This window comes from Pleurotus ostreatus (assembly GCF_014466165.1).
Source record: "Pleurotus ostreatus strain PC9 chromosome Unknown scaffold_1, whole genome shotgun sequence".
Taxonomy (NCBI): domain Eukaryota; kingdom Fungi; phylum Basidiomycota; class Agaricomycetes; order Agaricales; family Pleurotaceae; genus Pleurotus; species Pleurotus ostreatus.
The window spans coordinates 3,917,729-3,931,143 of NW_023503156.1; the positions used below are offsets into that span (position 1 = coordinate 3,917,729).

The following is a 13,415-nucleotide window of genomic DNA, read 5'->3' on the forward strand; positions in this document are numbered from 1 at the left end:
GAATTGCAGATATACATCAGGGGGGCGAAAGAGGGGGCCGGGCCCGGGAGACCGGTAGGGGCACTGTGGGTAGACGTTGAATAATAAGTACCATCGCGCGCAACTAACTGAAGGAGGTCACAATAGGGGAGCAAGCTCCACAATTATAATCAAAACGTTACCCTCTACTCGATTCATTCATGTACATCAATTCTCATGGTCGCAAGGCTTAAATACAACAGCTTTGCCTCGAGGGTGCTGCTCTCCTGTTGACCGCGCGCAATCCCTCGCATTAAGTGGCTTGCCGTTAAAACTCTCCGGCTCGCAACAATCCCAGAGGATTGTTCCCTATTGTGCTTGTCCTCCTTTGCGACATCCAAGGCGCTGCCAACGAGAACCTTTATGAGTGACCGTAAAGCGAGGCCGATGGTAGCGTATGGGGCGAGCTGAGCATCAACCGCGCTAACAGTGTTACCCAATCTATCAAGGGGGAAAGGCCCTTGGTTATGGGGAGTCTGCAAAGTGGGTAACTTGAGTAGGGATACGGTGTTCATGACACCGATTGTTAGCTTAGGATCAGCAATCGCAACTAGAGAGCGAGGCTTGAAGTGTGGCGATGAAAGTGACGCAGTGGGAACGATAGCCGGCGCGACGCTAGTCGTGGGGTTTCGAAGTATGGAAAGGCTGTCGAGTGGGGGAATTGAATTCAGGGAAACGGGCTGTGTCGCCGCTCCAGTGAAGATACACGACCCAGAAGCATGCACAGAGACATCGTCGTCAAGTCGCAAGCCGCAGTACCCACACCAGGCATCGAGAGCCTCGCCCCCGATCATTTTAGTTTGAGTGACGGGAGGAGGGGGTCTGGCACGAATGAAAAGACATTTGCTCTCGAGCCAGTCGAATACATCGACCGTCTTCAGTAGCTTAAAGCGCGGGTCTCCTGGGCGTTTCGTGTGCACGTCCTGGTTGTAAGCGTCCCGGATAGCCCTTGCACGCCCCCACTGAGTGAAACTTTGCTTTAGATTGTCAAAATATCATCATGAACAAGCAATCACACCTCGATGGCCTTTCGTCGCCCTAGATTCAGTGCCTTGAATTGATTAGGAGATAGGACCAGCATGTATGGCAGTTGAGAAAGATTTACACGTCCCCGAGACTTGATGTCTGACAGTGAAAGACTTAGATGAATTGACAGACGTGATGAGCGAAATGTTACCTTTGTGAGTCATGGGGAACTTAGACACCAAGTCATTCAGCAGTTTATCAATATCTAGTGATAGAATGAGAATGCACCACTGAAGATAATGGTTGAGAGAAACCAACCGGATGTATCCTTCTTCGTCTGTTCTCCAAGCGACATTTTGGAGTTGTCCGTTTCCACTTTTGCGGAATCTGTAGCCCATAGTGATTTGTTGTTTATACTGACGACATCCTTTCTTGGAGGTAGCACCCGCATCCTCTTTTCGAGCTCAACATCGACGACTTGTTCAGCGCCCATCACGGGATGAGAGACGCCTAATTGGTCGAGCTACAATATGAGTTCCAACTGTGGTCAGTCATATTGGAATATCAATGTCTAGAAGTAAACAAACCTCGACCCAATGTTCGAAAGTGATAGTTTGTCCTTTACTTGAACCATCTCCAGCATCGTTGAACTCGAGCTCCACGTTGGCCAGGAAAGGCTGGGAGGTCCAACCAACAACGACATACGGTGGATTTGAGCAACCGAGCGACGAGATTTCGGGAGCGTTGTCGTCAAGGGGCTGATGGTCAGCTAACGATACGCGGAGGGTTTTCAAGATAGAGGTAATGTTGATGCTCTGTGAGTGGGTAAGCATCAAGTGGGTTCCAGAAGGAGAATACAAACATATGAGGGAGCTTCCACAGATATCATCCATTTGTGAGTATGTTTGCTCTTGCCTCGACGTTCTACGGAAAGTTGTTGTGCAGGAAAGCGCAAGGGAAATTACGTGCTTACGTGGAGGCTGATACCAACTCCTGTCAGTGATGATTATACGGGTGGAGAAATAGAAACGGCTTGATTGAATTCGTAAGGGATCTAGTCCGGAGAAAAGGTCGTCTTGTTTGACATTGACTCCGGCAGGTGCAGGCCCAACCTCAGAAGGCGGGGTACGATCTGTAGGAGGGCTCGCGGTAGAGTCCGCGTCCTCAACCAACGAAGCTTTGTTGCGTGCAGTAAGAACACGGCCAGTTCTGTGGGTCTTCTTCGGGGATTGTATCCCGCCGTAGACATCGATGTCTTCAAGCTCATTCCATGCCTTGATCCCCCGCCGAGTCGCGGTCTTGCCTAAGAAAGGTGCTAGTGCAGGCGTCTCAGCATGGAATCCAAGGGTCCTGGATATGTGTGTCGAGACCGAGTCTTGATGGGAAACATTCTGGTTGCTTTCGGCGGTTCTGTCCTCCAGTGTGGGAGTAGTGGTAGCACCGGCAGGTAGGATGTCCTGTGGAGCGACTTGACCACGAAGAGCACTCTGGAACAAACGCTGCAAACTCGGTAGAACGGATAGAGTGCCTCCAACCTCGAGGCCATCTTCTACCACGAGGTCTTCTTGGTCGTTTACGACTGCACAAGCACTGATGCAATCATCATGCGTCCCCCATTCAATCTTGTGTGCCAGACGTGCATGGTTTAGCAGGCCTTGTAACGATGTAAATGATGTACGAAGGCATGCAGGGCACTTCAAGATAAGTAGACCAGCTTCGCCAGCCTCAGAGGGCTTGATATACAAAAACTTCTGCTTCCGAACCCGAGGAGCACCCAGAGCGGGATCGGGAAGGGCAGCATGCTGAATTGGGCTTGGGGGAATCACTCTGTCCAGAAGGACAAAAGTGGGACAGTTCACGGCGTCCCATGCGCCCAGAGCGATATTCTTGTATACGGTTGGCGCACTGTCTGCGTCTGCATCTTATCAAGGCTTTGAAAAGATGCTCATTACCGAAGAGCCAGTACTTACCACATGAATCAGGAATTTCATTCAGTAACGCTTGAGCCCATTGAATCCTTTGCGCAGTGACTTGCCGAATCCTTTCCCGGACAGAAATTTCGAAATCAAACTGTGCAGCAACATCCTGGACCTCGTCCGAGGTAATTCTCCGTTTCTTGTGAGGAGGCGACATGATCGAGGGAATTTAGAAGCCGCCAGGCAACAGGTGCAAACATGCCAGGGTGGCGTGATCCTCACGCGTAAACAAAGCCGGCGCGTGGCTCAACTTCAACTTCAACCCTTTCTCGCTGCTCGGCACGATGAGCGTGCTGCTCGACATCCTCATATACCCATTCTTGAAATTACGGAGCACCGACGACAATGATCTCGACGCACCACCTGGATTCGGCTTTGTTGTGCCGCTGAGCTTATTCTGGGGCTTTGGTATATACCAAGTCATCAGACGGTATCATAAAATCCACAATAGTCCAAAACCATTTGAATGGCATAAACCATTGGTGAGCAGGAGATGTGGGCTGGTTTCACTATTGCTCATCTTGAACATAGGAAGCGGAACCTGCTTGGGAATCAATTCCAATTAAAGATGCTAACATAACATCCCATTTGGAAAAAGAGGAAATCATGCCCACATTTGCGGCTCGCGACAGGAAATACATCACGAGCTTTGACCCAGCGACGTCGTTTCACATTGCTACCGTTATTGCGGACAATGCGCAAGAAATTGGGATGAAAATTAGAAGGGCTTCGGAGGCGCAGGCATCGTGGAAGGACACCACGTTTACCCAACGAAGACGATTTATGCGTAGTCTTCTGAAGTGGCTTGTAGACAACCAAGAGGCGTGTGCTCAAGTTGCATGTCGTGACACTGGAAAGACATGTACGTCCGCTCAACAAGAACGGCCTGTAGTACCTGATTAAATTCTTTCTATAGTAATCGACGCGGCCTTGGGCGAAATCTTGACGACATGCTCAAAACTGGAATGGCTGATTGCTCACGGAGAGAAAGCTTTGCGTCCCGAATCTCGGTCATCGAATCTTATTCTGTCATACAAGAAATCAGAGGTCCATTACGAACCTCTTGGTGTCGTTGCAGGGATTGTCTCGTGGAATTATCGTGAGTGACCAACAGCCAATGGTATACTCGTTATAACCAACATTCTGAATTGATACCTCTTAGCCCTTCACAACTCGTGGTCACCTATCATCGCAGCTCTGTTCGCAGGCAACGGAATCGTACTCAAGTGCTCAGAGAAAGTTGTGTGGTCTACTGGCTGGTTCGTGGGTGCCATCACTGAATGTTTACGGGCATGTGGTCATGACCCGGAGTTAGTTCAGGCAAGTTGATTAGTTCCTCTCAGTGAATTCCATGTAACAATATGCTACAGCTCGTCTGTTGCTACCCAGAGGAAGCCGAGGCACTGACTAAGTCCCCTGAGATTAAGCACATCACGTTCATCGGTTCTGATACGGTCGGGAAAAAGGTCGGTGAATGCACGCGCCTTGCACATTCGGATTATCAATTCCTTGATCTAGGTCGCTATTGCTGCTGCGGAGAACCTTACCCCAGTAACATTGGAACTTGGCGGCAAGGACCCAGCCATTATACTCCCAGACACCGACTTGAAGAAATGGTTGAGCCTATGGATGCGCGGAATTTAGTGCGTGTCTCCGTGTCTCTCTTATTGAGAAATACTGAACGAAGAAACGACCAAAAGCCAAAACGCTGGGCAAAACTGCATTGGAATAGAGCGACTGATCGTTCATTCGAGCCAGTACGACGATCTGAGGGAACTCTTATCCGAGCGTGTCTCGAAATTGCGTCTCGGTTCGGTCCTTACACCCACACAAGAGGGATACGTGTACACCGTCGACTGTGGTGCCATGATTGATGGGGACCGCTTTTACTCGCTCGAACGTCTTATCACATCAGCAGAGGAGAACGGTGCCTATGTCGAGGGAGGGAAGAAGTTCGAGCACGTCTATCTCAACCAAGGAACCTATTTCTCCCCTACTATTGTCGGACCAGTTTCTCCGGAAGAGGAAATTGCTCATACGGAACGTAAGTGAAGAGAACCACTACCAGTGCGCGATGTTGATTATTTCCTTCCCAGTGTTCGCTCCCATTGCCCTTCTGATGATTTACGAGGATGTTGAGGAAGCCATTGACATTGCCAACGGTACCAAGTATGGTTTGGGCGCAAGCGTGTTTGGTCCCGACCAGAGGCAATGCCTTCAAGTTGCGAAGGAGCTTCAATGCGGCATGGTGTCTATCAACGACTTTGGTGTATTCTATGTGAGTCTCTTACCTTCAATCGTCATCATCTGCTCACATATATCCTATAGTTGAAGTAAGTTCTGAACTCGTTGTTTTCGCTCAGTACTCACATCAATAATAGTCAAGATTTACCTTTCGGCGGCACGAAGGCTAGTGGCTATGGACGGTTCGGTATGTACGGGACCAAAATAGTATAGCACGTCGCTGATTGCGATTCCGTAGGTGGTCCCGAGGGTCTCCGCGCTCTAACAAATCCCAAGGCTATAATGGTGGATCGTTGGCCATCATTCATACAGACGAGCATACCCAAGGTCCTTGATTATCCCTTGCGGTCATTATCCTCAAGCTGGTATGCGCTTCCCCTGCTATCTCTGCTATCTAATCACTGACGAATCATGCTTGTAGGGACTTCACATCCGGCCTCGTACGCTTCGTATACGCTGATAGTTGGCGCACCAGAGTGCAAGGACTTATTACACTATGGAGGGCCGCAAGGAAATGATAACGATGTTATGGTTGTATTCCTCTATGGGACTGCCTTCTATTTTCTCGAGTTACGTGTTAGCGATGCCAATTTACGAACATGTATCTAATTGATTTCCGCTCTCTGTTATCTATATATGCTCTTCCAGGCGAAAAGCACGCTCCCGCCGCTCCTCCTCTCGGAGCGATGAGCACGAGTTTATGAGCCATACAACACGGCATGGAAAACGTTAACGGTGAAACACATGGGGCATGACGCATGACGCTGCGTCCGATTATCGTGTTCGCGCTCCTGGAATCTACCTCGAGGTCCCACTGTAGCGTGGGCGGGGCGGAGAACGGCATGGTGTCGAAGGACATGCTCTGCTCCGATCCGGGTGACCAGACGGTGCACGAAGAACGTTCCAGTTACCCTTGACCGAAGCCATGAGGTCGACGACAAATCGCAATACCACTATAGGCCCTCCCATCATCCAGAAAACCTATTTCGGGGCTCAGTCGCTCGTCCTTTGCACCATTTTGTGGAGACTTTAGGTAGGTTTTCTATGTGCACGGCTGCTCTACCGGATGCTGGGCGTAGCAACGGACTCCACCGACATGTAGGCAATCGCTCGCTAAGGTGGTCATATTGTCAAGTACCCGGGGATAAATGCCTTCCCCAAGGCCTCCCTTGCTACGACTTCAGGGTGGTGCGATAGTCAATTGACTTCTCCTACCCTCAACGGCCGTCTGGCTGTTGATCTGTAAACTATAAAATGGGATGATAGGCGAAGGGAGGTATGCACCGGCCTCTCAACGCAGAAGCTGTCTCAAACCCCACCTTCCATTGTCCACACACATCAGTGCTGTAGCGCAATGCTCACTGTACTCTTTGCGGCATCGCTGCTTACGACAAGCTCTCTGGCTGGTCCAATCTCTGACGCTGGTCGATCCCTCAGTGGCCTCGTTGACTCGCCCGCGTTGTTCCCCAGAGGAAACGGATGCAGTGCCTCTGGAAACTTGCCAACATCCTGTGGAAACACCACCGCTGTCGAAAATCTGTGCTGTTTCGAACACCCTGGGGTATGTATAGGACGGTATCCTCATATACGTGATCACTAAAAATAGGGTGATTTAGGGTCTCTTGCTACAGACTCAAGTCAGGGATCGATCCCCTACTAGATTCAGGGACGGTACTTACCACTTTCTCTGTAGTTCTGGGATACGGAGCCAGCCAATGGTCCTGCTGATAGCTGGACTATCCACGGTAGGACACTTCCATGGTATACGTGTAAGGTTGGTAGCGGTCTGACTCCTTCATTCTCTCTGTAGGCTTGTGGCCTGACAAGTGTGTTGCTCTTGATGATTCCCTCCTATCCCCCTGAACTCTGATAGATGTGATGGAACATACGACTCATTCTGCGATCCTTCACGAGATTATAAGGATATCTCCCAAGTATGCCGTTACATTCTATCCGCCCGTATAATGATTCCTGACTTCCTACCCAGGTCCTCAGTTCTAATGACGCCAGTGATACCCTCAACTTCATGAAAGAGGTCCGTCCTACTTTTTCCCTCTAAGAGGCACCAATACTGAGCCCACCTCAGTATTGGCTGGACAGAGATGGTGATCACGATAAGTTCTGGAAGGTTTGTCTACTCCGTAGAACGCAGAGCTATTCTTCTTAATCGTGGTCTACCAGCACGAGTGGTCTAAGCATGGCACATGCATGAGGTATGTGGTTCTGCCCCATTCATTGTCCGAATGTTTAACATCAAATGTAGCACGATCAAGCCTACATGCCTGTCCGATACTGAGCACGGTGCCGACGTAAGTGGTTTGCCTTTACACTTCTTTGCTCTGGTTACAAGAGATACGAAATCAGGCTGCTGCGTATTTCGATACAACGGTCAAGCTATTCAAGGTGGATATGATAACCCCCCTCTCAATAAAAACGAACTAATATAGTCGCTCTAGGACTTACCAACCCACAAATGGCTGGCGGATGCAGGCATTCTACCAACCGACAACCAGACATTCACTTATGATGCGTTGGCCGAGGCCTTGAAGAAGGGCAAGGTAAATAGATTACTCGCATTTACCGGTTTCGTTCTGGCACTCAAGTTAAACCTAGGGTGTAAGCCCCCGCATTGATTGCAAGGATCAAACCCTCAAGGAGGTCGTGTGGTATTTCAATGTCAAAGGCTCAGCTATGGCTGGAGAGTTTATACCCATTGGTACGTAATTACTTCTGAATCCATGCCTAGGCCATTGCTGATCGTGACGTAGATGCGCCGGAGGGCAAGAAAGGCTCATGCCCCAAGGATAACATCAAATATACCCCGAAGTCTACGAAAGCCAAAGGAAAGAATCCGAAGAAGGGCAAGAAGAACTGAAGATGTTAAATAGTTAATATTGTACCAAGAATGAATATGAATATGGCATGACTTTCGTGTTTCTCTGTGAATCGTTGCGTGATATAAATGGGTGAATGAAAAGAGCGCTCTCGTCCTGTCATTACGAGAGTACATCGTGCCACGGCATCAAGCGTAAGCAAGAGCGCCAAAGGTGGTTGCTTCAACTGTACTGGTGTACATCCACATATGTCTGAAGCCTTAGTGTACAGGAGTCGTAAGTACTCTACAGATGTTACCGAAAAGCTGTGTCAAAGGGAGGGTCCCTGCCTCTCCGTCGAATACTAGGCACTTTGAAAGTCTGGGTAGGTAAGGCACTTCGTGGAGGTTCCTGAAATCGATGTCGCATACTCGGGGAGGGTTGAGCACTGCGGCTTCTAGATAGACTGAAACCCAGTCGTGATTCTTCAGAACTCAGTGCCGAGGTAGGTGGGGGAGGATTAAGAGCCGACGAAGCGCTCAGAGACGCGCTTAGCATAGGCGAATAAGAACGAGGCGTGGCCGAAGGCGAAAACGATGAAACATGCAACAGGATCAAAAACACTTCCGTTGCGTTGGTCAACTTGACCATGTTGAGTCGAAGCGACGGTGGCACCGCATGGGCACCGCCATGATACTTAATTGCCCTCGAGAGTTGGACAACGGACTGGAAATATGGAGCAAGTAAGACAACTGGGATGTAGAATAGAATATAGAGCGACTCACGTTGCAAAAGATGCGAGCGTCTTCACCCATCGCTCTCTTATCAGCAGTGGTGAAGTCACCATCCTGAAACGCACGTAGCGTTTGTGACAGTCGGGTGGTAATAGCCTTCGCCCGCGCCAAGCCCTCACGAACATCGGTGTCGGTATTGATGACGTCCGCTAGAATTTCTTCCATCATCTCCCAGACAGAAGGCGCAACGTCGATAGCCTCTTGCATAGCATTCAAGACTTCATTATCGACTTGTACCTTTGAAGTGGATGCAAGGTCGGAGAGGGACGGTTTGGGGGCGACCAACGGTGACGAGGACGTTGATGAGCCCTGAAGTGAAGCTTGTGATCCTTGGCGGGAATGACTTGGCCTCAGTGCTTCCGCTAAGAACGAGGGCACAACAGGCATTGATTCCGGCGGTGCAGTGGGTGACGGCGATGAGATAACGACGGATGTAGTTGTTAGTGTCGGATTTGGCGCGGTGGTTTGCCTCTTGTTCTTCCGTGGAATTGGGGTACGTGGCGCCGCCCCAGGGACAACACCACCAAAGGGACTCGGCATATCCTCGTATGATGGAAGAGCTTTGCCAATTTCGACATCCTTCGAGCTGAACGAGCCAGCGTGTCGCCGTGCACGCACAACACCAGTTGTCCCGTTGGCAGATCGCAGAGGAGGGAATGCGCCCGAACCTTCATGACCATGCGTTGACTTTGTAACTGGGGCGGATAGTGGATACGCCTCAGAGTTACTGATAGCAGCTAGATGATTTGAAGAGGGCGGTTTCGCATACAGAAGCGGTTTGATGGCCTCTATATGTGGAGCCATCCCTGCCCAAGCGCATGAAATCTCTGCGGTTGCGCCATACAGTGTTAAAAGAAGAGATCTAAGATACCGTACGTCCTCATGGGCTAACATCTTTAGCTGTAAGGCTAAAACACCCATAGCTTTACCAAAAACAGAGACAGTATCCTTGCAGCTCTCCACGACTGCTCGACAGATTGCTGGAGGTGGTAGCATCTTTCTACTCATGGCATCAAAGCGGTCCAGCGAGTTGATGAAATGCATCATATCCGAGTTCGCCGGGTCCAATACTTTGCGGAGAACGTTGGGAAGCCGGTCATCTGTGGCTTGCACAGTGTAGTGTTCGAGCGCTAAATACACTTGACAAACAGCAAAGAGTATGCTGCGCGCGGAGTCAATGAGGCAGAGGAGGGGCTGCGGAAGAACCGTCGAAACGGCGGTGGGTAGAGTTGATAGGCGCCGAAAGTATGAGTTACGTTCGAAAGCCATTGACGGCCCGGGTCCAAGCTTGGATGATGAAGCCTCTGCCGAAGTGCCGCGGGTGTTCGAATTGAGGGACGAGTTGGAATCCTGGCGCAAAGACAACGGCGAAGGCATGGAAAATTCCTCCTTCGTCGGTGGAGGGCCATCTGGCCGCTTCTTTGTAAAGTTCAATTTCGCAGTACGAAGATCGGGCATACTTTGCTTCGGTATCAAGTCGCTCCGAGCAAAGGGGCGGTTGAGGTCAGCGTATGATGATGTACGGCCATGTTGCTGAGCCGAATCGCCATATATGCCATTTGAGCGAGGTGGTGACGCATCCGAGGCGGCTGGGCTAGGTAAATAGGCATTAGGTGAGTGTGCTGGTGATGTCTCTGTGCTATATGCTTGGAGAATGCCGAGGTGCAGTGGCGGGGGACGTTCAAGCGCTATAGACTCGCTGAGTGATGGTGGTTCGACCTCCTGGAAGGATTCGGAAGCGGAAGACATTGAAAAAGCTGAGTCAACGGAGAAGTTCCTGGCATGCGGAGTTATCCCAGCGTCGAATTCGCTTGCAGAGGCGGGCAGCTGCGACCAGGAGTTCAAGTCCTCCTCACTATAGAAATTGTTGTTAACAGCCAGGATAATCACAGATGGATGTCGTACATATGATGCTCCAAATCATTCTCCACGAAACCCGAATCATCGTGAACACGATTGAGCTTCATTTCGTCGTCGTCAAGCCACCTTTGGAGTGATATAATCCAATCCTTCATAGCGTCGGCAGAGTCAACGGAGTGGGACAATGAAGTGACCTCGCGTGGCGGCCACTCTATGGGGTTCCGGTCGACCTTGAATATTTCCAAGGAATTGAACCGGCTGAGGTATGTCGGTATGCGAGACAGTCTATTCCGCGACAAGCAAAACACGCGTAGGTTGACAAGAGTTCCGGGTTTAACTGGCAGCCGTTTGATTTGGTTGTGGCTGATGTCCAAAGTATCCAAAGACGGCATGTTCGTCAACTATGCTTCGTTAACGGATATTCCAGTAAAGCAGTCGAGAAACAGCGTACAACGTCGGGGAATTCGTCGAAGGAGTTACTTTTCAGGTTAAGGTATCGCAGACGAGACAATAGACTGAATGCAGGGGGTAACGTAGAGAGTTTGTTATGTCCCAGAGCAATTCTGAGAGCGCCGTCGTCGCTGTCAGTACTATTTCCAGGTAATCTGACTAAATGTAGGGCGCACCTCAGCACTGAGCCTTGTGAGTCCTGGTCCTCCTCGTCCCGACCAACACTAGCCAGTTCCTCCACGCCTGATTCCTCTACCGCCGTTATATGTTGCCTTGATAAGTCCAACGTAGACCCATTGTCCGGAGATTTCAATACGGCCTCCGAGATGTGATAATTGCTGAGCGACGTAAAAGTGTATGCATTTAGCTGAGAATGAGGCCCAAGACTATCGGAATAAGACAAAGCAACCATGGAAAAGAGTAGAAAAAGTAGCGAGCAGAATCAGCGAATGTGGTCGTCGCAGCAAGATCCTCTAGTAGTCATGAACAGAAAGGCGTGAAGCAGGGAAAGGACAAGAAGGAGAAGGGCAGACGGAATGGCTCAACCAAGGACAAGTGTTGGTTCACGAGTCCTGACCGTGGGAAAAGTTCACTTGAAGCACTCAAGCAGTGTTCCATCAATTTCAATTCCCCTTTCAGTAACATAACACATGGCCCATCGTTTCGTCAGAACCACATAGAAACAGAAAAGCTAGGCGTCTCGCTCCTCATTGCATGCCACCAGCCAGGGGGGAAGAAGAGAACGTCTCCGGGTTCCAAAGTGGCAGACATGGCGTGTGGTACGACATCTGCCCAGAAGGCCGGAAACGATCCATCACTCTCTCCAAAGACGTCGACAGCGGACGTGTTACCAGTAGAACCGCCAGAATCATGCGGGCTTCCCAGCTGCGCGACGGGATACATCGAATTGGACGAACTGGGAGGGGCAAGCCATACTGTCTTATAACCAACAACCTGTGCTATAGACATGTCATATGAATGGCATCAATAACGGGTGCCTTCTACACTTACAATAGAAGTTGAAGTATGGGTCCTGATGGAAATAGACATCAATCAACTCCATTCGTTGGGCGAGGTGATGTAGAGACGTACAAAATGCGCCGGTGAGAATGTTCCCGTAGGCCCAAGCCACGCGTTGATTATGAGTTGTTCATCGTTCCCAGGTGGTTGGTATGACGGGAACAGAATGGGAGAAGGAGAGGTATACACATAATCAGGAACACATATGTCGTCCCTCAGAGCTGGAAACTGCATGAGTAGGTTATGTTGGGCCAAATACAAGGTGGGCGTCTCGTCGTCTGACTGAACAATAGTGCCACCGAGACCTGTGTGAGCCAGGAACTCTTCCCAGTCCATTAGCCTTTGGGACCAATCATTGTCGCGATAGTCGCGTCCAACTTCAACGGGAACCACGCGACCTGGCCCTGCCACAAACCGTAAATACTCCAACGACGACCAAGAATGTTCTTGCAGGGCAGGCCAGGAATGAGCGAATCCCCGTAGAATGAAAGGTTGATGAGAATGTTGACTGCGAAAGGCGCCGAGCGATGGAGGGGAGTTCAAGTATGGAATAGTGCCAGAAGAAGCAGATACCTTGGAAGTCGAAGGGGATATAGTGATTGATGTTGGCCGAATCCCATAACATTCGCAAGAGGCTCCTAAAAATTCAACTTGTGCTTTTCTGATGAGGACGTGGATTAATTCAAGCTTGTGGTGGCCTGCCGCGCCTGCAATAATGATCGCACGATCCAGTCTGGCAATGGCAGCCTTCGTAAAGAGCTCCATGTCTGACAACGACCTCAGAATACAGGCATCGGTGTAGAATCTTCGCCAAGTGGTCAAAACTCTGCCAGACGAGCTAGCCATCTTTTTGTGTGCGTGATCGATGAGAACCTCAACTTCGCGCAACAGCCCACCACCGCAAGCGCCTGCAGCTAGCTGATTTGCAACCCTTACGAGCCTGGACTGATCCTCATAACCGCAATTGGCAGAAACTGCAAAGCTTCTTCAGAGGCGAGCCATAGTCAATGTGGCGCAAACGTACGCTCTTCTACGTCGTCTCGCAGCTCAGTAGCGACATTCTGCATACATTCTGACGCCCAGGACACGGTCATGATGAGTCTAGCAAAGATGCTGGGACGTGCGGGAGCAAAAATGGGCTTGAGCACAGGGGCGGCAAAGGGAAAGTGATGAGAAATGAATAAGGGTGTCGCTGAAAATAGCGTTGGTGTGACACCTGTCACGCTCAAGACTGCAGAGGGCAGAAAGAATAAAAGGGCAAACGAGGAAACGCG

At 50.2% G+C, this 13,415-nt stretch overlaps 5 protein-coding genes across 5 annotated transcripts; 2 read left to right on the forward strand and 3 right to left on the reverse strand.

Moving 5' to 3' along the window:
• Positions 1–173: 173 nt before the first annotated feature.
• Positions 174–3,117, reverse strand: PC9H_001429 (uncharacterized protein; the record flags this gene model as incomplete). Its single annotated transcript, XM_036771079.1, has 8 exons — positions 174–980; positions 1,037–1,143; positions 1,196–1,249; positions 1,303–1,507; positions 1,572–1,799; positions 1,847–1,908; positions 1,958–2,899; positions 2,955–3,117. The coding sequence occupies 8 exons, from the start codon at positions 3,115–3,117 to the stop codon at positions 174–176; spliced, it is 2,568 nt and encodes an 855-aa protein (XP_036636924.1).
• Positions 3,118–3,244: 127 nt separating this feature from the next.
• Positions 3,245–5,722, forward strand: MSC7 (Meiotic Sister-Chromatid recombination aldehyde dehydrogenase; the record flags this gene model as incomplete). The annotated part of the gene is made up of 11 exons (XM_036771080.1): positions 3,245–3,442; positions 3,492–3,822; positions 3,877–4,059; positions 4,123–4,274; positions 4,331–4,426; positions 4,479–4,603; positions 4,661–5,004; positions 5,057–5,242; positions 5,347–5,391; positions 5,443–5,569; positions 5,626–5,722. The coding sequence occupies 11 exons, from the start codon at positions 3,245–3,247 to the stop codon at positions 5,720–5,722; spliced, it is 1,884 nt and encodes a 627-aa protein (XP_036636925.1).
• Positions 5,723–6,558: 836 nt separating this feature from the next.
• RNY1_1 (ribonuclease T2-like) lies at positions 6,559–8,079 on the forward strand (the record flags this gene model as incomplete). The annotated part of the gene is made up of 13 exons (XM_036771081.1): positions 6,559–6,765; positions 6,821–6,841; positions 6,898–6,949; positions 7,015–7,030; positions 7,078–7,138; positions 7,192–7,239; positions 7,291–7,332; positions 7,386–7,417; positions 7,468–7,513; positions 7,569–7,607; positions 7,661–7,762; positions 7,818–7,920; positions 7,973–8,079. 13 exons carry the CDS (start codon positions 6,559–6,561, stop codon positions 8,077–8,079), a joined length of 876 nt encoding a protein of 291 aa, XP_036636926.1.
• Positions 8,080–8,332: 253 nt separating this feature from the next.
• SOG2 (RAM signaling network component) lies at positions 8,333–11,533 on the reverse strand (the record flags this gene model as incomplete). The annotated part of the gene is made up of 5 exons (XM_036771082.1): positions 8,333–8,743; positions 8,803–10,666; positions 10,717–11,072; positions 11,123–11,234; positions 11,298–11,533. 5 exons carry the CDS (start codon positions 11,531–11,533, stop codon positions 8,333–8,335), a joined length of 2,979 nt encoding a protein of 992 aa, XP_036636927.1.
• Positions 11,534–11,787: 254 nt separating this feature from the next.
• On the reverse strand, positions 11,788–13,235 carry PC9H_001433 (uncharacterized protein; the record flags this gene model as incomplete). The annotated part of the gene is made up of 4 exons (XM_036771083.1): positions 11,788–12,080; positions 12,133–12,154; positions 12,214–13,115; positions 13,166–13,235. The coding sequence occupies 4 exons, from the start codon at positions 13,233–13,235 to the stop codon at positions 11,788–11,790; spliced, it is 1,287 nt and encodes a 428-aa protein (XP_036636928.1).
• Positions 13,236–13,415: the final 180 nt, after the last annotated feature.